The 26620-nt window shown below is 39.6% G+C and overlaps 1 protein-coding gene across 1 annotated transcript in view; it reads right to left on the bottom strand.

Annotated features, from left to right (window-relative positions):
• Nucleotides 1-26620, bottom strand: part of OBSCN (obscurin, cytoskeletal calmodulin and titin-interacting RhoGEF) — a 233612-nt gene that overhangs the window by 88369 nt on the left and 118623 nt on the right. Inside the window, exons 70-82 of the mRNA XM_072413427.1 lie at nt 22229-22495; nt 19695-19967; nt 17655-17927; nt 17107-17394; nt 14107-14376; nt 11780-13123; nt 10258-10536; nt 9182-9260; nt 6887-7008; nt 5607-5804; nt 3474-3518; nt 1421-1516; nt 336-554 (exon numbers count right to left, since the gene is read on the bottom strand). Coding sequence (XP_072269528.1) covers nt 336-554; nt 1421-1516; nt 3474-3518; nt 5607-5804; nt 6887-7008; nt 9182-9260; nt 10258-10536; nt 11780-13123; nt 14107-14376; nt 17107-17394; nt 17655-17927; nt 19695-19967; nt 22229-22495 — 3753 coding nt within the window. The remainder of the gene's footprint in view (nt 1-335; nt 555-1420; nt 1517-3473; nt 3519-5606; nt 5805-6886; nt 7009-9181; nt 9261-10257; nt 10537-11779; nt 13124-14106; nt 14377-17106; nt 17395-17654; nt 17928-19694; nt 19968-22228; nt 22496-26620) is intronic.

Below are 26620 nucleotides of genomic sequence, written 5' to 3'. Positions count from 1 at the left end.
TATGATGGGCTCTCCCACCGTAGGCTCAGACGTGTGATGGGAGAGTGGGTGGGTTCTGTCATCGTGATGTCAGTATGGGGGAAGTTTCCTCCCCTTTGAGTAACACATGGCTCTCCGCGCATGTGTGGTCTGGAGCCTGAAAGTTTAGTAGTCCGTAGTGGTTGGCGACCACTGTCTTATACCGCATCTGACACTACACCAATTTTTTTTGTCTCTCTACCTATCTGTTTGCGAATGGTTTAATACAAGTCGTTAAACTGTCCATCCAGACTGACATTAGATTCAGCATGGGAGATAAGCCAGATTTTTTGCCTATGCCTATATTTCAGATTTACCGTCTAAGACTTCAACAGAAGCGGTGCATATGGATTGGCCGACTTTATTTGTGGCGATACAAGTGTACGTTCCGGAGAATTCAGTGCCGACGTCCAGTAGGATGAGGCTGTGGTGTCGGTTGGAGGTGGCCAGTTTGTAGCCTGGGGTGTCTGGCTTGATCCATAGAACATCTTCTGGAGACTCCTCCTTCAGCCAGGTGATGGTCGGGATGGGGATTCCTAGCATGGACAAAAAATACAGAATTCAGAACAATGATACGAAGCAAAAGCTGCCCCAATGTCTTCTATGTGGACCTGGCAATGAGGTCACACTGCGGTTTCACTTCCTCATTATTACTATTATTAGATAAGGCCAACATATTACGCAACACTGTACATTAAATTGGGGTTGCAACTGACAGACAGACACAGACAGTGACACAGAAGGAGGAGAGGACCCTGACCAGAAGAGCTTACAATCTAGGAGGTGGGGTAAGTATTACACAACAGGAGGGGAGATATGGAATGGTAGGGTTTAGGAGATATAAAAAGACAGGTAGGTGAGGTTGAAGCATTGGGTTTTATGGGTTCTTTTAAATGAGCAGAAAGTAGAAGCAAGCCGAATAGGACAAGGAAGACCATTCCAGAGAGTCAGGGCAGCTCTAGAAAAGTCTTGGAGCCGTGCATATGACGTGGTTATGAGTGAGGAAGTCATTAGTAGGTCATTGGAGGAGAGAGCAGCTAGAGGGGTATTTTCCCATCAGGGCAGAAAGGCAAGTGGGACAAGAGCTTGTGTATAAGGTAGGTAGGTGGGACAAGAACTATGGAGGGATTGCATTACCACTCACTTCCACCTGCTGACATGTCTGCAGACTGGTTCTTTAGGAAGTGCTGTGGTGAGAGTGAAGAGGGACGAGGGAGCCACTCTTTCCTGGGGATCAAGCGATTTCACGTGGCTCCCTTGGTCACTCTCTCCGCGTGATAGCATTGCCCAGGTCACCCAACCCAGGCTGGATCAGGTGAACTCCACAATATTGTGTACTTTGAGCCATTTTCCAACAACCCCTTTGTAATATTAGAACGACGTTCCCTTCTCAATATTTTACCTTCCACCTTGACAGACAGTGTGATACTGGATCCCTTCTTCACTTTCTTGTTGGTAAATCTCTCCAGGAACATAGGGGGAATGGGCTTCTCCAAACCTGCAAAGACCAAATATTTAAAACATACACGTCAGGCAGACAACTGCATGAACAATGCGAAAAACACGAATTCGGATGCCGGGATAACAATATTTTCCAATCGACCTGACAACTTTTTTTAAGCAAATCCTCCAAACACACTAATGTGATTAAAATTTCTGCACATAAAAGGGTCAAGGGGGGCTGTGGAAACATGTCCTAAATGAAAAATTAAAGCTTCCAATATTTCCAAAAATCATTTAAAGAAGTCCTGAAAGAAATCAACATTTATGGCTGAGTGTAAATGTATCAAATCTGTGCGGAAACAGAGAAATTTAAAGTGGAACTCTACTTTCCTTCTCCACATTCATCTATTCCCCTCTCCTCTTCTCCCTTCTATTCGTCCATCCTTTTATCACCCTCTTTTTCTCCTTTACTGTAACCTACCTTCCCCTTTTCTATTTTTTCACCTCTAATTACTTCATTCTCACATTGTCTTTTCTTTTCTGCCTCTTTACTCTTCTCTCCTCACTTCTCCCCAATTCCCTTCTCCATCCACATTTCTTTATATCCTTATGCCCTATACTCCTCTCCCCTCACTACTATCTACTTTTGCTCCTTCCTCTTGTTAGTTCATTCTATTCCCTCCCTTTCTCATCCTCCCTCCTTCCCTCTACACCTACCCTCTTTTCTGCACCATTTTAGCTCTTCTCCTACTCCTTCCTCCTCTATCTCCAATATTCTCTGTTCCCTCTCCTTTCCTCCCATCTTTTCCTCTCTTCCCCCTCTCCCACCCACTTTTCTCCTCCACTCTCCTATTTTCTCCAACTACTCACTCCGCCTCTCACCTCTCTTCTACTATACTTCTCCCAAACTTGTCCATCCCTTTTAAACTCTCCTCCTCCTCGCTTCACCTCTCTAACACACCTTCCCCTTTCTCTTCTATTTATCCCCTTCTGCTTTCTCCCACCTATTTTCTCCTACCCTCTCTTACATTCTCCATTCTTACTCTCCCCACCTCCTCACTTCTCCTCTCTTCTTCCTTATGCTGATGTACCACCCACTTTTCTGCTACTCCCTCAACTATCTTTACCTACCCACTCCACCTCTCCCCTCCCCTCCGCTCCTCTTTTCCCCTTTACTTCTCTCAAACTTGTTCATCTCTCCTACAGTCTCCACCTCCTCACTTCTCCTCCCTAACTCACCTCCTCTCTTCTGTCTTTATCCCCTTCCGCTTTTTTTCCACTTTTCTCCTACCTCCTCCTACTCTTTCCACCTCGCTGCCCCTCCTCTCTTCTACCTTACTTTTTTTTGCCACTCTCTTCTCCAATTTGTCAACCTCGCCTACTTTCTCTACCTCCTCGCTTCTCCTCTCTAACTGACCTCCCCTTTTCTCCTCTCCCCTCTTATTCCTTCTTCCGATCTCCCACCCACTTTTCCCCTACCCCCTTCTATTCTCTCCACCTCCCCACCTCTCCCCTCCGCTCCTCTCTTCTCCCCTACTTCTCCCAAGCTTATCCACGCCTTTTACACTCTCCACCTCCCCACCTCTCCTCTCTAACTCACCTCTCCTCTTTTCCTCTCTTTATCCGCTCCTGCTTTTCTGCCACCTATTTTTATTCTACCCCCTCCTACTCTCTCCATCTGCTCACTCCACCCCTTGCTGCCTCTCCTCACTTTCACCTAACTTTTCTTTGCCACTCTTTCTTCTCCAATTTTTTAACCCCTGATTACTCTCCCCACCTTCTATCTTCTCTTCCCTAACTCACCTCCCCTCTTCTCCTCTCTTCCTCCTTCTGCTCATCTCCCACCCACTTTTCCCCTATCCCCTTGCACATGATTGGGTATTATTTTTTACCACATTCACTAAGCTAAGTGAATGATTCATTAACTACTTTCATAAATCAAGACCAATGACTTCATTTCACAGCTGTCCCACCATGCAGTGGAAATTTATTAATAAATCAAGATGGCTGACCTCCGGCCTCCTCAGCAGATTTCTCCTTCTGAAGTTCCCCAGGACCTGAAAAAAAAAGAATAAAGGAGATCTAAAGTCAGAGTCCTTACATTAGGATATAATAAAGAGCAGCAAACACACAATGATATATGAAAAATGTATATTTTAATAAAATGTTCTTTGATTAAGTGTTCCTGTGTGCAGTCAATCATTTTATTGGCTGATGAGGGTTTTCACTGCTTCTGGCTGAGCACTAGAGGGCAGCAGGGCAACTACAATGTCAGCTCTGTGTCTTTAGGAAACTCCACGTGTGTCCACTCCAAATGTGACCACGTGGGCATGGGTAGTCTCAGCTCTCTAAAGCACAATGGGTGGCTACAAATGAAGACAAGGAGCATGAATTGTAGCCACAGCTAAGGATTAGGGATATGCAGCTCTCTGCAAGGGATGGAATAGATTTCTTGGACTAAATGGGCAACAGAAGTAATACATAGACTATTCTGACATATAAAATGACTTTTTTTTATTTTTGACACTTTCGATCAGATAGATGTGTAGCTAATACAGAGGATTTATGGGGTCACATTAATTGAATGTAATAAAACAACTGTTTTATCTCAGTCTCCCCAATGGTTATGGGAAAGTCTTCCATGTGTTGCCCTTTATAATGACACTGAATGACACTCATTTCCATAAAAGTGACCCCACTTGAAGATTACCCCTCACTTCCTGCTCTAAAAAGCAGCTCTGTCTTTTGCTGCTGGACTACAGAACACATCTCTCTGTAATGGTATCCTATAAGAAGGGTTTCCTGCAGTCTAGCAGGGGATGACTGGTCAGGTAGGGCATTACTCCATCCTGACTGTGGGTGCAATCCTTAAAATTCAGTATCTAACTCCCAAATTGCCAAAGTTGGTTCCATGGCAAAAGAAAAAAAAGAGGCCATGATGCCAAGGCTTAGTATTTTATCATCTATGGGCGTTCCATAATCAATACAACCAATGTTTAAGGAACTCATATCTATGACCTGACACATCACATTGGTTGCCAGGGTTATGAAATGCCAGGGGGGTGGCATTTTATAACCATGGCAGCCACATTGATTTAGGCTGTGGCTTGGAGAATAAAAGGGGAAATGTGATTGATTGTTACAGATTTTACAATTCCAGTTCTGAGAAGGGATGTGCTGACTGAATAAAGCTTGATTTTGTCAAAATTTATGAAATTTACCCCAAGAGTAATGTTACTACATTTTGTTCATTAAATCATAATCGTACTTACACGTAAAAATATAGTTATCGGTTTGCCCCCTTAAAGGTCATCAAACTATATTGCCCCCCTTATCTGGAAAGTCCAGACACAGAGATTTGGGCACTATGACCTAGTGCCCCTCCAATCCACACTGGTAGTAGTAAACAATAGTGATGTAATGTCCTCTCAGGAGGAAATAAGGCGGGGCTTCTGAAAGGAAAGGGGTGGGGTTCTGCTAGTCAAGGAGGGGCTTCCAATTCTAACACAACAGCCACAGTCTGCCATTGCCCTGCCCTTTCCTGCATACTGCTTACACAGACAGGAAATGACATCACTTTGTTTACAAATGCCAGGGTGGATTGGAGGGTTGCTAGGCCGCAGAGGGCAGATCTTTGTATCCGGGCAACCTAGGTAGGTAAATTTTAGACTTTTCATGTATTTTAGAGGACACTGTAATGTGAAAGTGCAATTATCACCAAGCTAGTTTGTCAAAGGAAAAAAATATTTATTTATATTTTTAAAAAGGTTTCTCCTGGTGAGGGTATTCTGTATTGGTCCAAAACCTCCACCCCTCACCTCACCGTGCTACAGAACACTATGGACCAGCCTTTATATTAACATGGGGGAACCCGAAATGACTTTCAGGTCTCGGGTAACCCCTTCTATCATTACTATTCCCACAGCTCACAGTATATTAGTGTGGTGGTCAGTGGGAAAAATTTCTTTTGCATTGCTGGCCATTGGGAACAATGCCATCCTTACAAATAGCCATAAAGATCATTGGGGTCACCTATACTGAGCTGTTTATTTAATGATAATGATTACACCTGCGGTTATGGGATGAGATTCAGATAGAAGATGTGCAGCATGGAAATGACCAGTGATTGGTTGTGGGGTACAAACCTTTGACGGTCAGCCTGGCGGAGGAGTACGCAGAGCCGGACGAATTACTAATGTACGTAGAATATTCCCCAGCATCCTCTTTGGTCACATTGAGGATTTCCAGTGATCGCACTTTCTTCTTATCCGTCATCAGCAGCCGGTCGGAGGGGTGGATGGGCTGTCCATCCTTAAACCAGTACACACGGGGGCACGGGAATCCTGAAATATGGACGTATGTGACCATATTAAAATATTATTTCACAATAAAACAATATCATACATGAGGTGTGGCTGCACAATGGAGCTCGGTATTATTTTTTATTGAATAATTATAAATTCACCATGAAAGCAGAAATAAAAAAAAATCATACTCATCTTTACTTCCACAGAGCCACTGATCCCTTTGGAGCTTTCTTCCATTGGGTCCCACGTCGTCCTGAAATCCGTCTTCAAGGAAGAGCCAGGTGCCGCCATATTCCTCTATCTTTTTTCTTCTTCTGGCTAGTTCACCTGATATTGCAATGCACAGGTGTGGGATCGAGTGATGTAGCCTACTATAAATGTGAAAAAAAGGGTGCTGATCTCACTGCGCATGCGTGGGATCGTTTTATGCCTGATATTGGGCATGAACAAAAGGAATAGCCAGAAGCCTTCTGGGATATGTGATGTGGGTATCCCAGGAGGCTGTACGCTCCCTTCTATCTTTCTTGCCGCAATGGTAAAGACAGAAATGAAGGCGCGTCACCTTTTTTTTTTAAAAAGCGTCCTAAAAAAAAAAGATTTCTTAAAAAGGGTTGTCCACACTTTTGTGTAAAGTAAAAATGTTAGTGATAGGTCCGCTTTAATTGTATTTTTCTTTAACTATGAACCTTGTCAGTACCTGCGTATGACCTGGTGTCAGCCTCTTGTACAATAAAGCTTATACTAACGGGAGGATAAGCCTATCAACAGTGCTCAGGTACACATGTGCTAGCTGCTAGAAGAGGGCAGATTGACAGTGATGAGCTCACCAGTCTTCTGCTACTCCTTCACTGTCCAGTCACCAGCTGAAGGAGAGACAGAAACTGTAAGTGGTAATTAAATCCTTCAAAGAAATGACGGGTCTCTTGCCCTGCCACACAGGGCTTTGCTCTGTGGCAGAGCTGTACAAATCTCAAGTCTAGATGGACAGAAGTATAAATGCTTTAGGAAGCAGACCAGCTCCTATTTACTTATTTCATTGACGTGTTTAGCTTTCTGTTTGGAGGCAATTTTTCATTAAAAAAACCAAAAACATTTAAATTGCATTACTGGATTGTTACCTTTCACTTTAATCTGGAATTTGGCAATTGGGGTTCCCGGTGCCACCAGAGAATCCCGCAGTTCCTCCAGTATTTGTGGGGGCTGATCCTGTTCAGTGGCTGATTCTAAACTTTCCTGTTCCCTGTGCACAAAAGACACCCAAAAAAACAGATTAGCTCCATACATTCAGGATGTGTGCAGGATTTATCAGAAGAGATTATTAATCTTTACCCAAAACACTAAAAACATACTCAGGGGTTAATTTACAGCATGTTCACTTTGCAAAGTGAAGAGTGAATGAGGTGAAACAAGCTCAGACCAGTGTTTACCAAACTTTTTAGCATGGAAGAACCCTTGAAATACCATTCAGGTTGTCAGAGAGCCCCGTCTAAGATTATTATATCCACAGATCACAGTACAGGATGTCATGTACTGTGTGTGATTGTCAGTGGAAAGAATGGGGCTGTTATATCAAAAAGATTATTATTATTTTATTATTATTATTATTATTATTATTAATAATAATATTAGCATTTTTTATAGCACCAACATATTACACATCTCTGTACATTAAATAGGGTTTGCAAATGACAGACAGATACAAACCGGAGGAGAGGACCCTCCCCAGAAAAGCTTACAATCTAAGAGGTGGGGAAAATAGCACACAACAGGAGGGGGAGATACAAAATGGTGCGTGAGTAGTGAGGGTTTAAGAAACAGAAGAAGTAGGTGAGGTTGAATTATTGGGTTTTAAGAACACTTTTAAATGAGCAGAAAATAGAGACAAGCCAAATAGGACAAGGAAGAGCATTCCAGAGACTCCGGGCAGCTCTAGAAAAGTCTTGGAGCCGTGCGTGTGATGAGGTTATGAGTGAGGAAGTCATTAGTAGATCATTGGAGGAACGAAGAGAGCGGCTGGGGGAGCATTTTTTTAACAGGACAGAAAGGTAAGTGGGATAAGAGCTGTGGAGAGATTTGTGTATCAGGTAGGTAGGTGGGACAAGAACTGTGGAGGGATTTGTGTATCAGGTCAGAAAGGTAAATGGGACAAGAGCTGGGAAGGGATTTGAAGGCAAAGCACAGGAGCCTAAATTTGATTGAAGCCAATGAAGAGAATAACAAGAAAAACAACCTCTAGTAACCTCTGGAGGAAACCTGGTTGAGAAACATTGGCTCTGACAAAAACTTCTCCAACCTTGTATTTCTCTCCAAGGTATAAAAAAATCCTCCGAGCCAAAAAGTCATTTCAACTTTTCTGAGCTACAAATAAGTTCTGAAGCTGAAATGTCATTAACCAATCTAATTTGGTTTCCGTCTCAATTTCATAGTCATTAGAAAACAATTTCGGGGATCTGAGCGTGCTGAGGCTGTAATTAATCCGGGCCAATTTAGTTGCCGCTAAAGGTCTGTGTGACACTCAAAGCTTATTTGCCACTGATCTGAAATAACTGCAAATCTTCTGTATGATTGTCGTGTTTACAGCTGCTGGCTGGGTGTCACACAGGTGTCTCCTCTCACAAAGGTGACACAGCTTCACTTTAATGGATTGTTTCAGCAGTTTTTATTTTGCTCTATAATATGTGATTGCTGATTGAACAACACAGAGGCATGAAGTAGGTGCATTTTATTTTCCAGTTTTCAGTAAAATAAGGAAGAGTCATACCCTCTGAGAAAATGTTAGTGCTGTCCATGGCACCACCGGAGTATTCACCCCCTTTTATTTTTTATAGTGCCATTATTATTATTATTTTTACCCTTTATTTATAAAGCACCAACATATTATGTAACACTATACAATAATTGGGGGTGTCAGATGACCAACCTGCATATTAGACAAATACAAACAATGGGCCTGATTAATTAAAGCTTTAGCTGGATCACCCAGGTTTACTGTTATGAAAGTGTATCTTCTCCACCCTTTGGGAGTTTTAATAAATCAAGCCCACTAACACAGGAGGAGGAGAGAATACTGACCAACAGAGCATACAGTCTAAGAGGTGGGAAAGACTACTACACAACAGGAAGGCTACGACAGTGAGTTGTCATCACAGCAATAAGAAAATCCTGCAATGGAGACACCTGTTCTGAGGACAATACACTGGTATGGAAAGTGTAATTACATTGAAAAGATTTCCTCTAGTTTCCTGTTCAGTCTTTTGGGACAGGAAGTGAAGAGAAATTAACCTAGTGGGGAGCAGACAGCTAAACAAATAACCAGGTTTAACCCATTCCTGCTCTATAGAATATTAAAATTTGGTCTATATATGATGTTTTGCTGATAATTCTTGGTGCATTGTTTTTGGTTTACTATTTACCTGGACATATACCCTTGGGCACTGATGTAGGAGGAGGTTTCAGTGGCCGCTTCTGCTGTGTCATAATCAGAGCTGGTTACTGAAATGAAAAAGAACAATCAGGAAGTGATAAGGTTTAAGCCATGAAAATATGAAGTGAGTTTATAGAGCTCAAAAGCTTCAGCTGAAATTTACATACAATTTGACTATTGGTGCTCATGGTGCTCTGTGTATCCTTTATCGTGTAGTGAACTTGTAAAACAAATATTGTATATAGATAAAAGAACAGATATAACACTGAAAGATATATAGTATAGGACCCCTTTATTGCCTAGTGCAGCTCTAGGTCATATGGTCTGTAGAAGGAAACATTTGAAATACCTCTGTTCTTTCTTTTTTGTTTTATACTCAGTTCACAAGGATGAAACATTACTTTTCCAATCAGCAATAAAAGTGAAATATACCTAGAACAACTGTACAAACCTTTTAGCCATCCTACTGATTAAGTACACGAAATTGCCTGATACCAAGTCTGGACCTGGCCCTGTCCAATAAATCACAATATATGCTTGGAAGATTTTATTTAAAGTTGAACTAAACTGAAGCAAATTAAGGTTTACTTGTATTTATTTCTACAAATGTGGAAGAAGATCTTGAATCCATCTAGTGGAGATATAATATGATACCAACACATTGTACGACGCTCCAGTATGCTGCATAGGAGCGCCCTCTAAAGGATTCTAATATGTGCTGCAGAAATACATGTATGATGCTATGAGATCAACAGCAATTTTGCCTTTGCATCAGTAAACCTGAAATTTAAAGCTAAAATAATACGGTTAATTTTTTATATTGAAAGTTAAAAGAAACTCAGCACTGTTTATTCTATATTAAACAATCAGGGTCTGTTCTCAAATGTAGGTCACAGAAAAAAATAGACAACTAGAGTTGACTTGGTAACGTGGATACTATACCTGTGAAGCATACTACAATGATTAAAAACATCATCTGGATTTTCAAGGTTTGCATATTTAAAGTGTGCGTTATTTACAAAAAAATCATATTTCATATGTCCTATACATTTGTGTGTTACTTACAGTCCACTCGCAGCTCAGCCTTGGTAGATGCGACCCCCATTCTGTTTTCAGCAAGGCATCGGTAGACACCCATGTCTTTGGGAATCACAGCAGTTATGATGAGCTGGTGGCAGCCCTCCTGGTCCTCATTGATCATATAATGGTCATCTTCTTCTATCACTTTGCCATCTTTGAACCAGCGAATGGTTGGCATTGGTTTTCCAATCACAACACAGTCAAAACTGACTGGGTAGCCATCTTGAACCTCTTGGTTTTGGAGTTCAGTAATAAATATGGGCGCTTAAAAGAAATAAAAGAATATCAACTTACTTTATGAACTGAGAGGGAATGAAACAATTTTGAAAGTACTCCTGATTGGTGCCAGGTTTTGAAGGAGGCCTTACGAAGATTGGACTTGTTTCTGCCTCTGTAGCTGGGCTATAGAAAATATGTTTCTTGACTAGAGATTACTAGTGTCCTAATCAAATACAATGATATCAGTCCCTACAGGATCAAGGTTTTTTTCTAAAGCTTAAAAAAGAGGAGAGTGACACTTCTTGTAAAGAAACCATATGGCCTAAGAAATGAGAAATAGCGATGCAGAGGTGTACGTCTTTCTCTAGGTAGGCATGGTGGCTCAGTGGTTAGCACTCTGGCCTTTGTAGTGCTGGGTTCCAGGTACGAATCTTGACCAGGACACTATCTGCATGGATTTTGCATGTTCTCCCCGTGTTTGCATGAGCTCTTTTGAGGGACAGTTAGTGTTATGATCATGGGACTTGATCATAGGACTTGTGAAGCCATGCGTAAGATGTCGGTGCTTTATAAATACTAGTTAATAGGTATGAGGACAATTTAAAGCTTCCAAAAAGTTATGTTGTCAGATGAGCGAATGTCCTGTTTTTCATTTGATATATAAATTAGGTTAAGTTAAAAATGAATGAGTTTTGTGTTGGTCATGACTGCAAGGCCAAATAGTTAGATATTGTCCACATGTAACCTGTGGAGGTTTCTTATCTAACGCTTCAATGGGACTTAGATATCAAACACACAGAAAAGTATACTCCTGTCTTATTAGTATTTCTGAGTCTGACCTGGAAAGCAGATCTAATATTAAGGAAGGGCAAAATGGGCAAATGCCCAAGGCCCCATAAAGGGCAGGGCTGCAGATATTAGAAAAGACGTGCATTTGAGAACACCACTTAATTCACTAAGGGAACCATTTTGTCTAAAACCATCCCTGAAAGTTTGTGGGTTCCTTGACTTTCAATGCTAGGAGCAAACATGTGCTGAATAAAGGTTGAATTCTCAAGGGTAACTAATGAGAGTCAAGAACAGAACACTGACACACCAAACACAACAAAGTGCGGTCAATATAACAGTGGGTGGAAAGGACACTATAAGCCATAATGATATGAGATGGGTAAAAACCCTCAAATTGTATTTAGCCTTCAGGTCATTTGATGCTAAATCTTTCACATTGATTTTATGTATTATAAAAAATATACAGTATATTATAATATTCAAAATTTACTATCCTGACCTGTGTCTGATGTCATCAAAGTCATCTGCTGCTTGGCCTGAAGACGTTGCTGCTCCGTAGCGCCTGTCTCTATCTTCATTATACGTAGCTCAATCTTTTTCGCACCTTGATCAAGAATGTCAATTTTAACTTGGAAACCCATGGCTGAAAACATTTCCCTGAACCTTGTGGCAGCAACTGTAGCTTCAGATAAAATGTCAAATTTAATGTAGATGTATCTGTCATCTTCTCGGTAGGTTTGATGGTCAATGGGAGGCATTTCTCCTTCATCGGCACTCACAAAAATTTCTTCTTCCACATCGGAAATTTCAAGGGAAGATTTTGTTTTAAAGATCTTGTGTAGCCTTCTTCCTGCTTTTCGGAAGGCATCATCCAAGTCACTTCCAGAACTCTCCGTCTCGCTGTCAGTACTATGCTTGGCTGGAATGTGTATTGGCTTATGTGGGACGTCTTGAATGCCACCCCCAACTACCAACTTTGCACTGTGGGACACGGCTCCAAATTTGTTTGATGCTTCACATGTGTAATTTCCAGTGTCCTGAAGTTCTACAGCAGTGATAATTAGGGAGCAGGTCCCATCACTATAATTGTCAATATGATAATGACGTCCATCTGAAAGTTCCTCGCCGTCTTTTAGCCAACGCGCTGTAACGTCTGTTTTGCTGATGGCAACGCATTCAAGGTGAACGGTTCCACCTATTTCAACTGTAAGGTCTTTAAAGGTCTCTGTAAACACAGGGCATTCTTGTTGCTTGATGACCTTCCGTGCTTTGTACCCCTTGAAGGCAGCCTGAATTTTGGTTGCTGCTTTTTCCATTTCAGGATCATCATCCAATATCTCAAGCTCAACTGGTTCTTTTGGAGGTTCTGGTTTCTTAACCTCTTTTACCTCAGTGGTGGCTGTTTCAAAGTGCTTGAAGAATTTTTTTGTAGACACAGTCTGCGTTTTCGTTCCATATGAGATAGTGGAATGGCCAGCTTTTTTAAGATAATGCACAAGGGATGGCGTTCCAGCACGAGACTCATCGTCCGAACTTGTAAGAGAGAAATCGGCTTCACTGGTTTTAGAAATATCTTCAGAGGTATAGCCTGAAAAGTCAGCTTTTTTCTTGTGCTTATCATCTTCTTCCGGAACCTCTGAGATGGAATCCAAAGTAGGCTCTTTGCTCATTCTTCTCTTTTTAGCCAATGCCTCCCATAATAAATGGAGATCGCCTTCTTGTGCAGCTTCAGGGGGCAAATTGGGCTGAGTGTTCTCTTCATCTGTAACAACTCCATGACTAGACTGTTCATGGGCCACAGTGAAATCCTCCTGTACTGTGATCAGCTCTGTGATAGATCGTACTTGTAAAACAAAAGGGTGAGATTAGAATCTTTTAGAATATATACATAAGTGCAAGATGTTGGTCTCTGCACACATTTTTAAGACATTATTCTAGAGTGCATTTTTTACATATATATGTGACACTAAGACAAGAAATGAAACAAGTGTGTTACCAGGACAGGAAGACACAGGCAGCATGAGGACAGAGGGCCAACCCTTCCTTGCTTCACTGGAGTAGTACAATACAAGAGACATGCAAGAGAGCCTATGTGATTGATAATATGTTGCTGTTGAACAAAAATTACATATTTCCTGATGAATAAACTCTAAAAATAACCTCTTACCTCTTACCTCTTCCTCTAACTTGCATCCAATTGAAATTATATTGGTATATTTATTCAATGGGCCTGATTTATTAAAACTCCCCAAGGCTGGAGAAAATACACTTTCAACAGTGAAGATCAGCGATCCAGCAAAACTGGAAAGGATTTCTTAAAAGTAATTTGCTATTTGCTAGCAAATACCGTACCTTGAATCCTGGACCAGATCCATTCCAGGTTTGCTGTATCGCCCAGCTTCACTGATGAAAGTGTATCCTCTCCAGCCTTGAGGAGTTTTAATAAATCAAGCCCAATAAGTACAAAAAATGCTGTTGATCCCCCCAGCAGTCATGTGAGCTGATATCGTTCTGTGCTTTAGGTGACCATTATCTGTTGGCATTGTTTCTAAATCTCTGTAGGAGGGGATCACAGCTAAAAATTTGTGCCCCAATCTAAGGCCACCTTGTTGGAGATATTTGCTTTATCAGTGATCACTTGTAACCAAATCATGGAGTAAGGCCATAAGGATTTGAATGTAATGTTCACCTGATGCCCAGCCAACTTAAGGATAAAGGTTAGAGGTAATCTGATTAATACAATAAAGATCTTGTCTAGTTTGGATATATGTGTGAACCCAGACAATGTCTATGGGACAAAATGTAACCAAAATGAAAATTACTCACTCTGTAAAGAAACGATTGCAGAAGTTTTAACACCTGATGAGGTCACACAAGAATAGGTGCCCTGGTCATTTGCAGAAACATTATGAATAATCAGGATCTGTTTTTTGCCTTCAGAAAAGCATTCATATTTCTTTCCTGGATGTAGCAATTCATTCTCCCTCATCCAAGTGACTTCACGCGTTTCATTGGACAGTTCACACTCCAGACGAAGGCTCTCACCCTCTTTTGCAGTTTGATCTTCCAGCTTTTGTTTTATCATCACAGGAGGTTCTGCAATGGAACCATGGCGAGTAAGAAAAGCTACAGGACCAGATAACATAATTGTAAACCTTTTCCATGAAATGGAAAAAATGAGGCACCTAATTTCTAAATGAGCTATGGAAAATGGATTTCACATGCTGCAATCAAAAGTCTGAAATGCAAAGAATGTTCCTATCAGTATTACCTGCTGGCAATTGTTTGAAGCCATTTCTAAGGCTTTACTTCTAAATATTTTAAACCTAATAGTTTCCAAAGTGTATCCAGCAAAATATTAACACCTCCTATCCAAAAGCTCCTTATACAGTTTCAGCATAGAAGCCCTTTCATTCCATTTTTTAAGGAGATCCACCAGCAAGAAAAAACAACAACTTTGGTTTATAAAAACCACATCAAGCAAACCAACAAAAGGTGCTGTCCACACCTTTACCTAACTGTTCCAAAAAATAAAAATAAAAAAGTATAAGGGCAGACAATGCCAGCAAACTAACAATTTTTTTGTTAAAAAAACAAAACTTTTAAGCAACAGTATTGCAATTCCCTTTCCGACACAGACACAAGTTTGCATTGAGTGTTGCTTTCATATTTCTTCTATCCCTGTGTTAGCATAGGGGCTGTTTCAGCTCTTTTCACTAACTTAATAAAGAATCCGGGGGTGTTAGGCAGAGCACAATAATACATTGCTTGATCTCTTCTGTCCAATTGTTTGATATAGATATTTACCAAAACCACACTATAACCAAAAATATGTGGACATTTGTCAATCACACCTAAGTAATAATGTTGGACATCCCAATCTATAACCATATATGTTAGGTTGGAGTTGCCTCTCCCTTGCAGATACACCAGCCTAAGTTACAGACATGTGGAAAGTAATAGGGCCTTTACAAATACACAAATAGTAGTTACAGCCAAAATTCCTAATTTGTTGGTGTCAAAGGCCAAATGTAAATTGGAAGTTTAAAAGTTGGTGTATACCTAAACTGAATCTATGTAAGCATATCTCATTCCTTTGGGCAACAATGTTCAATTCAAACTAATGTAAACAGTTTTGACAGAAGTTTTGGCACAGGCAGAAGGGTTAGATTGTATTACTGTCTGGGTCCTTGTTCGTAGCTTTTCACTCTGGGAAATGAATAGCTGGGAAATCTCTTCTAGTTCTAAAATTCTAAAATTCCAATTTCTGTCTAATGTTTTTTGATGCTTTTATACCCCACATTCTTCCTATTCACCCATAAACATTACTATTCAATAAAGCAATGAGTAAACAAATGAAAGCTCAAAAACAATGTTGCCTAAAAGCCATGCAGATGAATTTTTTGTTTAGGTCAAACTTAGCACCAAATTACAGCAGCTTCCTAAGTATCTGCATTCACTGTTCAACATCCGAAAGGTAAGTCCAAATCTGGATGCAATTATTTAGTGCAAATCTAAATGTCAGAATAGGGTATGTGCAGATAGACAGTTTTAAGGAATGCTCATTCATGATGTGTTTGGAGAAGATTTTCTGATCCATTTGAGCACTGTGCATGTTACCGAAGCATAATCTAAACTCAGCTTCTATTTTTGTTTGGAGCAAGGAATGTTGAACCCCTGGCAGATTTCTTCTTACTGTGTGTCTCAATGGGACAATTTCCTCCAGTCCAGTAGAGAGAGAGAAAATCTCTCCAAAGCGGATGTTAGTGGAAGTGGTGACCCCAATTCCAATCAATGCAATTGGAGACATCTGTACACTTTTTGATTCCCTTTTGCTTTCTGTCTCAGTGACAATGGTCACCAGGACAAAGGATGAATCTTCTCAGCTGGCACACATTACTTTAACTAGGCATTTCTCTAAGATAAAAGGGCCTTAAAGGTATATCAGGTGAACAATAAAAGGTGCAAAAAGAATAAGAATGCCACACCAAAGGTAAAGAAGACCAAGTTTCATCACAGAAGTCAAAAGTTAAAAAAAAATTAACAATTCATGTGTTTTATAGGGCTGTAAGGTTCTCCCTTCAACAGAGCTTAAACTGCTGGTTAAGCTGGGCTCTTAGGGTGTTGAACCAATTTATAAATAATGAATTCCCTTAATCCAAAAGCATGCTTATGCATCTGGTTCTGGTAGTTGATTTAACACCCTAAAAACCAGTAAGAGTCCAAATAAACCAACAATCTATGTCCTGATAAAAGGAGATTTTAGTTCATGAAATATGTTGAGTGTTCTTATCCTTCAAGTTCCGTAATTAAAAAAGTAAACTTTAGCTTCTATACCTTGTTAGTGCCTTTTTTTTGCTACTTACTCAATCCAGTAATAAAACCTGTCAGGGGTTCTAAACTTTCCAAATACCATTCAAAGCTAAAAAAATGTGCACAGAATTTTTATAGGTATTGCTGATCCATGAGGTAGCCATGTTTCTTGGGTTCTTTAGTTCAAGAAAAGCTTACCCATGGCATATACATCTCAACATTCCAGCTGTACATACCCTTAGTAAGTCCAGTTTGGTTTCTGCAAAGTGGTCGCACCAGTCGCGCTGCTTTGCATTTAACTAACTCTACAGTGAAGCATGGACCCAATCAGAGCAACATAGAAAAGTTCACATCTAGACATACAGCAGGTGATTTTAAGAAGGAAACTATACATATTTTATGATGCGTTTTCAGCTTTTTTCAGCCCAGGGCATCAATGAATCAAACAAAGCCATGCGAGTAGACATCTACACAGCTTTCTAAAGCTCATGGTGCGAGGCCACAGGTTCTCACCTAGCTGAACTGTTTGAGGTAAGTGAACCGGTTCCCCAACACCCAGCTTGTTTATGGAGGAAATTCGGAAACGATAAAGCTCCCCCGGTTTCAGGTTTTGCACAACATACTCCATACTTTGAATGATTTCCATGTTGCACTGTTGCCAATCACCACCAGGCAATTTCATCTCAACATTGTATCCAATAATCGGGGAGCCACCATCGTTCAAGGGGGTGAACCATGACAGAGTCACGGACCGGCTGGTCTTACTTACAATCTCCGGCTCTTCTGGGGGATCGGGGAGGGCTAAAGGCACAACATACACCCGATAAGACATTTTCAAGGAAGTTATGAGTGAAGAAATCAACTCAGTAAAATTTACTATGATTTACCAAATTAGACGGCCAAAACATTGACAATAACTAATGGTCGTATGACTATTTTTCAAAACAGGGATGCAAAACAGGCCTTTGATATATATAATGATAGAATCATTGTGTTTTAAGCAATCTTGGCCTTTAAAATAGTTTTATGATTTAGCACAAGATAGCTGAGAACCTTCTTACCTAGAATGACCAACTTGGCAGACGCAACTACATCTCTTGAAGCAAAAGCCACTTCTCCGGAGTGATGTAGTTGGGCGTCCTTAAGAGTTAGCCTGTACTGGTTGCCCTCCACTTGCATGGACCAGTTTTCATCTGACTGAATAGGCAATCCGTTCAAGTACCAAGAGACTTCATTTACTGGCACGGCTTCACTTAATATACAAGTAAAGATCGCCTTGTCACCAGCAGTCACCTGAGCATCAGTCGGAGGTTTCAGAACTTCCAGGCGCAAACCTGGAGTCAAACACATACATTGTTGTATTCTCCATGCCAATATCCCCTGAGAAATTCTACTACATTTCAACTTTAAAGAAACAAAAAGCCTTAGGGTAATTTATAGTCATTTTGTATATATAAAGCTAGTTATCATTTGAAATATTGCATATTAACATTTCGTGTTCTTCAAGTGAATCAGCAGGTGAAGTTCAAGCCTCTTTTTTACTTATTTCAATTTATCAACTCTTAGTTGTTGTCTCTGCTCTGAAAGAAACGGATTGTTTATAGAACTTGAATCAGTCATCACAGCAGTGTCTCAATATTTATCAGCGGGCTACCTACAACATTTTGATGAGACTAAACCATCTGCAAAGCAAGCTTCTTTCTTGTGTTCTGTTTTTGGATAGCTATTTTTGCTCTACAGAATACATTCTTATGTAGCAAATGTTTATTTGTAAATCATATCAATATAAAAAAAATAAAGAAAAAGTATTACCAAAGTCTCTAGCTAGGGAAAACATATTACCAACTATACCTATTTAGTGCTTTTGTACCTATCTGTATTCCTAACTGAGGCAGTAACAGCCTTAAACAATGAAGTGTTTGTTGCTTCATTAGAAATCTTTTTATCTAGGTCTCTGAAGATTACCCTTTATATTTCTATTATGCTCGGGTTTCTCTAAAAATTAAAACAGAAGGATAGATTCGATTCTCTTATCTATGAATACCACTATTGTCCCATGCTAGACTTCTGAAAATTGGACAGAAAATCTCCCAAACAAAGGTAAAGTTTGTGTTATTTGCCACTCATTTGTTAACCCTGGTTAATATTGGTATTATCAGCAGACATTAAAATTGCTGTACTACATTCAGATCGTGTGCATAAGAGCCTTTCAAATAATATGGCTTCCTTTCTTTTCTAATATTTCTTCTGTTTTATTATGCATAAGTGTAATACTTGTACAAATAAGGCTAAAATAGTTTTTGTAGCTTATACACTTTTTTATGAATTGAAAAGGTTTCTTCTATAATACATTTTCTAATGCAATAGCCATGCCAAGGTAGGGTTTAGCCATGCAATGTTATGAAGCAGGTAGAGGGCAAATGTTGAAAAATAATCAATAAGAAACCTAATAACTCATGAGATGATTTCAGCGCTCATCCAAGTGGTGATCCAAGAATATCGGGAACATACCCCAGTATTGGTACCCACACAAGCAACATAGTCACCCTCATTTTATTAATATTATTATTATTATTAAACAGGATTTTTATAGCGCCGCCATATTACGCATCACTGTACATTAAATAGGCATTTTGTTCATGTTGTCATGAAATATGTCAAAGCAACCCTATTTACATATTTCAGTAACCAAATACAATGGAAGGTAACATAGTTTCCTGTTTTTCAATAGTCAAAGTTGCCCATGTGGATAATTATGCTGGGGTATGTTACTAACAAATATATGAACCGAGGAAGTCACTTAGATAGGTAGTGAAACATCTTCAACAACTCAGAACAAATCCATATAAATAAGATGAATTACTACTGCTGTGGATACATCATGGTCTGGATAAATAAGACCTCCACAGGCACATTAACACTAGCCATAGTTTAAAGCGGGTGCTTCTATCTCTTTATCCTGGAATTAAAAGAAGGTCAACATTGGGGAAATAGGTTGACTGGGTTCCACGACTACATGCAGACTGGTGAATTGGTGCGAGGCGGCATGGCCAGTGATAGCATAGCAAGCATAATTGGCATGCAGCGATCCCAGGCCTTACCTCGAACATTGAGGAAAGCAGATGTGACCACATCTCCTGCCATGAATGTGACTCGGCAGCTGTCCTCAGCAGTGAGGTTCTTCAGCAAGAGGAGATGCCTGCGCCCATTCTCAAAGAACACCATTTCAATGTTCTCTGTCGTTTTTACTGGTTCATCATCTACCAGCCAGTTGTAGTTGTAGCATTCTGGTTTGGCCAAGTAACACTCAAAAAGAGCTTCACCACCCTCTACTGCATCTACGTTCTCCAGACCTTGTAATATCTTATTCTTGGCTGATTGGAAACACAACAAGAGGCTGCTATAAAACCAATTCACTAATCTGAACTGCAGCTGCTTTTAAAATCTAAGATATTTGTTCCAACAAATTTACAGAACACATATACAGTAAAATATAGACCTGTTTAACTATTAATCTTGGGACAATATCAAATATCTTTTCAGATAAATCTACAGATAGCTTACTTTGTTCAAAGGAAAGCATATATATAAAGTAAATGAATGATTGACAGAGACACACGCATAATACTAGAAGGTATAATAATAGAAGAACAATATCATACAAAAATATATAAAAATGTTAAAATAATCAATGATGCATTACCACTATCTGTTCCAGTTCATAGAAATGTCATTGCCAGCTTGAGTAGATTATAAACCATGTATTGATATAATCATAGTGTAATAATTGCTTATAGTAATACATTTCATATTTTGGAATATTACATGCCAGTAATGGCAACAATAAAATATTTATTATTCCCTTTGCAAACCTTAAGCATTAATTTATGTAAAATAGCTGATTCACAAATATATATGATTCTGTGAGATTTGGCATCAGACTAAGGAGATGCTATCTGATTCTTTACTACAATATGAATGGGATTTGTGAGGTTAAGGTTTGGGTTTAAAGTTAAAGCTAAACTCTGACCTATGTATATATATGAATAGGCACAAAGAGTCTAAATCTGAATTGCTGCACTAAATGTCTTTGTAAACCCAGATATATACTTGGACAAGTAGTTGTTACCTCATCACTGTGCTGTTCATAACCTGTGCAGGGTGCAGAACTGTGGGTGGTGCCCATTACATCCCCCTATAGAAATCCCTGCCTATAGAAATCTATAGGGGGTGTATACAAGACCCATCGCCCTGCACAAGAAAAGATAGCAGCAGGGACTGGTCTGAATACCTGCATAGAGAGAGATTCTCCCTGTTTGTCCTAGTGATCATTGTCACTGGTATTGCAAGTGATAGGCAATCCAAAATTTTACCATTGCTGGGACTGGGGGGTGAAGCGGAACCTTTTAATGGGGAACATGTGTCTAAAAAGATATTTTTACTATAATTTGGAGAGACGATTACTCACCTATTTTTTGTGTCCAGGAGCCCTTAACACTGATGTGCAATGCACTTGCACACGTTAACTAGTAGTACATTGTGCATTAATGGCTACCAGTGCACCACAACACACAAAAAACACCACATTACACAGATGGCTCCTATGCAGAAGAAGAATGTTGCTGTGTGTTAGGAAACCATTCAAAGTTGATGACACTCTAACACATCTCAGTTGTGCATTCCTTTGTGTTGCAGTGATGTGAAATGAATTGCTTGCTTTTCCATGCTTTGCCTGCAGTCATTTGGAGCAGATTTTAATCTTTCCTTATTCTGTCCAAAATACATTTTTAAAGGTTTTAGCTTTACCTTTAGTGGCTGCCTATGACAGGCAGGTGTGACTCTGTCATTGCCGGGGTACAATGCCTGTTGCTGTGTTCTATCAAAGTTTAGCTAGAAGTTCTTGTTAGGAAACTCAAATACTAAAGAGTATAAAGCAGTGAAAATTTACCAAAGCATTCCCTGGTGGAGTAATTTCCAGGTGTATTTGTTTTTTAATGACAGTGATTAATTCTCAGATGAATGTCAGACTCCCAGCTTTATAAATATATTCCTAAAAGACCCACAACTAGCACTAACTTGCAATGGACTGTTTTGACGCCTTAAAAAAAAATGCAAAAATATGGATGTATAGCTATTTTTTTTCTTTCTAGTGTTTAATTTTTGCTTATAAGTTATTGTAAGACCAGGACCAATAATCCAAGAACAATATGTGACACGTATATTTACCGTACATACCAAAAACAAGACAGGAATTTTTTTTGACAGTAAAAGTACTGAAAACTATAAATGTTCACAAACTTAAAATAAAACACAGTGGTACTATAAAAAAAAAACATAATTTGGGCAAATGATCAATGAAGATCATGCCTTAGTTGGCCTTGAAAAATGACCCTTTTATAGGTGAAATTGAAACATTTATATCAGAAAATTGACACTAAACCAGAAAGAACCAAATCGCCCCCAGTTTGCAAGTAAAAAGAGAAAATTGCACCTAAAAGTTTGATCTCTTTTATGGGAGAAGATAGGAAAAGAACTGTAAAGACCTAAAACCCATCCAGGTCAGTAATCTTTAATAATGGTTGACGTGTTATACTGGCAAAAGAAGGAGTCTTCCGTATGTGGTGGAAGACCTCACCTTCAACTTCGAGCATAGCCACAACTCTAGTGCCTTCAGCTTCGCACACGTACACACCACCGTCCTCGGGAACCACAGACTTAATGGTCAGCTTGGCCACATTCCAATCTTGCTCGACAATAATTCTTTTTCCGTCAGAACTTAGGACTACATCATTTTTCTTCCAGGTGGCCTGCACTGGCCTAGAGTATTGGCAGATGAACTCTGCAGTATCATCTTCATCAATGGCGAGGTCATTCATTGGACTGACCACCTCAAGAGTTGGATCTGTCAACCAACACGTCAAAGGGACATGCATTAAAGGCCCTTGATGAAAATGACTTTTCCACTTTTTTCATAGCACTGAAAGCAAAAGCATGATGGTGGATAAATGAAGCTGTGGTTAGCGCTAAAAGCCATGTGGCAGCCAATAATAAATCAAAAGCCAGCTCATTGGTGTTGCTTAGTGTACAGGATAGGTTCTTGTTTCAATTTTACAAGTGTAAATTATAAAAATGCTAATGAAACAATAAAGATAGATTACTCTTTGTACTATTTGTCACTGCTCTGCCATCGCTTCCCCCACTGGTCTCTTTTGGGTTGAATAGTGGCCAGCACCATTCAATCAACTTAGGGTAAAACCAGGACACCCCATGGACTTGAAGACTTCTGAGTAATGCTCACACATCATTCAGAGTGCTGCTTAGTCCAGTAGAAGAGACCACCCACTGCCACCACCAGAAGAGGAAGGGCTGTAATGTCACCATACCAGATTGAAGTCTGCAGAAGCTAAAAAGTGTGTAAAGGGTTTCTGTAATTGTAAAAAGTTTTGGGGTCCCCTAATTGGAGTTGCGCTTTAACTTCAGGTGCTTAAATTGTTTCTGGAAATTGCATCAAATCCTTTTTCAATATGTATCTCTGTATGCTTTCTGATTGAGCATCTCCTGTACAAAAATCATCATCATGGACAACCCGCAGCTGTCCAGAAACAAATTTGGTGAAGAGAGAAGACATTAAAGCACCTACAAACCTAATGTGTTGGGGCCAGAAAGTTAGAACAAACCAACATTTTACAGTTAAAGGACTAAGGACATGATCCTAGGTTTTGTTCACAGCTGTCCTTAAAGAAACTTCCATTTTCTTTTGAGAGATCTCCACTCACTGGGACAGAAAGTGAAGAGTACTTGCTTCAGTGGGACTGAGATTGAGAACAAAAACCTGACAAGGATTTTAAGCATTGCCTAAAATATAAAATGTTTGACTTTAGAAATAATTTAGGGAAGATTTGCACAGACAGCATTGATAACATCAACCTGGGGTTCTTCCAGAGGTGGCTAGGCGTTCCTCGGGGGTTCTTTCAGAGGTTTCTAGGGGTTCCTTGGGGGTTTCTACAGAGCTTGCAAAGGGTTCCTAGAGAGGTTCCTAGTGGTTCTTTGGGGGTTCCTCCAGAGCTTGCTAGGGGTTCCTACAGAGGTTCATAATGGGTTCCTTGAGGGTTCCTACAGAGCTTGCAAAGGGTTCCTAGAGAGGTTCCTAGTGGTTCCTAGGGGGTTCCTTCAGGGTTCCTACAGAGGTTCCTATGGGGTTCCTCCAAAGGTTGCTAGGGGTTCCTACAGAAGTTCCTAGGGGGTTCCTTGGGGGTTCCTACTGAGGTTCCTAGAGGATTCCTCCAAAGGTTGCTAGGGGTTCCTTTAGCTTTTGGCTTTCTGTAAGGGTGACATTCTGAATGTCACCATCACACTAATGTACTGTGAATCCTAAATACAGTAATTATGGTAGGGATTCCCTGAAGACCTAAAAATTATTTCACAAGGTTCCCCGGTGTTAAGAAGGTTGAGAAATACTGCTCTGAATGTCCCTATACCCCACATGAGAATTACTGATATGAAGAGAGTATTCTTTTTTTAGTTTACTAAATCACTTTATTTTGTTTAGCTTCACCTAAGGTTAAAAGAATAGTCAATATTTATCATTGATTGTGTATCCTGTACACTTGGCATTGGGTTAAAAGCTAAAACTATAGCATACTTTATGCATCAACATACTTCATAATAAAAAATACTAGATAGAGTCAATGTAAGTGTTCTTACAAGAAACCTTTCATATATAGGAGACCTACACTGAGAAAAATATGTGTGCCTCCATTGCTGCTCTCTGAAGCTGTCATGCTGATTCTCTGGTTTCAATATTTTCCGATTCATTGACCTGGCAAAAGTGTGCATATCAGGTGTTGTAACTGGTCTCCTTCTTTTACCAGGACATCAGATGGTACTGAAGGCAGAGATGGCAGACACAAAGCAAGAAAGCAAATAGATACCTAGATATTTTCCCCCTTACAGTTCTGCTTTTACGTGTCAATAATCTAATGTTAAAAAGTGGGAAATGCGTGAAATGTGCATTTTTTATGCAGAAGTCCAGAATGATATATTGTAAAACAGGCCCTCAGATGTTTTAAACAAATGGCCAATTCACAAAATATCAGATTCTTAGTCTCAGATGTACATCAAGTTCTGGTGCAGCTAATTTCATCTGCCACCTATTTCAGCAATTTTTGCACCTTTTGAAAACCATGAGCATCGTGATTTATGAGCATTGTAAATATCTTGTATGGAAACTGAATGGGTATAGGCAGGAGTGACATTGGGAGGTGCAAAGTGTGTCACTGCATGAGGGCCCTCAACCCTTCTCAAGCAATAGGGGCCCCCACAGGGATTCCAAATCAGTTTAGTCCAGTGCCTCCAGGTCAGTTCTGCACAGGAGACCATTGTTGTTTATGTCCACCACTCCCAAATACACTTTTTATTACTTGGCAGGCATCCAAAAATAGCTTCTATTGAAATTTTTTGAGTTCAAATGAAGAAGGACCTGAGATGTTGAATTGAGTGTCTAACTGGTATTGATATTGAAGAAGCCTGATTATCAGGCGTAACGCGTCGGGTCTTACTATAAAAGACTATGTGCTATGTAATGTTTTAGATTGATTTTACATTTTTTTTTTGCCAACAAACCCCTCTGTCTTCTTCTATATTGCATTACATCCATGTATGTTTAGATTGTCTAACATTGAAATTGTTTCAGTTAAAAACACTAAATGACTCCATCTATATTTTGTTACAAAACTTTAAAGCACCAAAACCTTTTAATAAACAGTAAACTGATGTTTTTGGAAAGGGAAAGGAGGAACCATCTAACAGCAAGAAAGTCAGATCAAATGTGGATGACATTTGTATATTACAGATTGTAAGCTTAGTGCCCAACTAAACCCCAAGTTATTCAAGGTGAATTCTAATATCAATATGGTTGATAAGTGAATAGAAACAGTTGGTCTGATTTATTAAAACTCTACAAGACTGGAGAAGATAGACTATCATGGGAGAAGCTGGGTAAGCCAACAAACTTGGAATACATTTGGTCCAGGATTTAAAAAACATTTTCCAAATGGGAGAAAATTAATTTAGGAAATCTATTGCTGGTTTGCTGGATCATCCAGCTTCTCCCATGATGGTTTATCTTATCCAGTCTTGGAGAGCAATAATGAATCAGGCCCAGTGTATAGAAGCAAAGAGGGGAACAGAATATCTGTACCATGGACCAAATGTGCTTGCACACTGCATAGTCTATTTCCCCTGAATTCAGCTGGTGGGAGGGTCAACCAGATGTGACAATGTGACACCCAAACTATGAAGAAGAATAAGGTGGCAATATACGAAGTCACAAAAAGTAGATGGTGAACACTTGTTGGCATGAGCACAGCTATACAATTGGAGTTTTTTGAATTTGTATTCACTTACAAATGTAATTCTTATATTTTAAACTAATGAACCTGATTGTATTAAAAATTAACCTTGTTTGATTTTGGGTTTAGTTTGGCCTTAAGGTCAGACAATTCTTTACATTGGTTTTATTAAATGCAGTGATAATGACATTTTCTTGCTAAAAAAAAGCAATTAAAACATCAAGGGGGATGTGTAAGGTGCATTAACCCCCCCCCCCCCCAAACACAACCAATCAGAATGCTTCTCTTCACTAATTTTACTAATGAGAAATCACATTGTTACATGGGTTTTTGCACTTTTCATTACCTTATTGCCTCCTTACCAAAATAACTCAAATAAATTAAATCACTATGTATGTAGAAAGTTCTGGTGCTTTGCTGTATAAAATAGATTTATGCTGATCAGGGTTAGCTGTTGAGCTATTTGTTATATTACTACACAATATTAGATCGCTACTAGTGTTTTACCTCCTCCAGAATCATTCTAAACTGCAACAATATAATTATAACAAAGTCTTCTGCATGACACCTGAAATCAGATCCGACGTACAAGGAATGGTCACTTTTAAAAAGCTCTATTCATTTCCTAATAGTATTACAACTTTTCTAATTTTTCGACAGAGGTCTATTTTACCGGA

This window comes from Pyxicephalus adspersus, chromosome 5 (genome assembly GCF_032062135.1).
Source record: "Pyxicephalus adspersus chromosome 5, UCB_Pads_2.0, whole genome shotgun sequence".
NCBI classification, from domain to species: domain Eukaryota; kingdom Metazoa; phylum Chordata; class Amphibia; order Anura; family Pyxicephalidae; genus Pyxicephalus; species Pyxicephalus adspersus.
The sequence above is the reverse complement of the archived record's forward strand: the minus strand, read 5'-3'. Positions and strand labels throughout refer to the sequence as shown.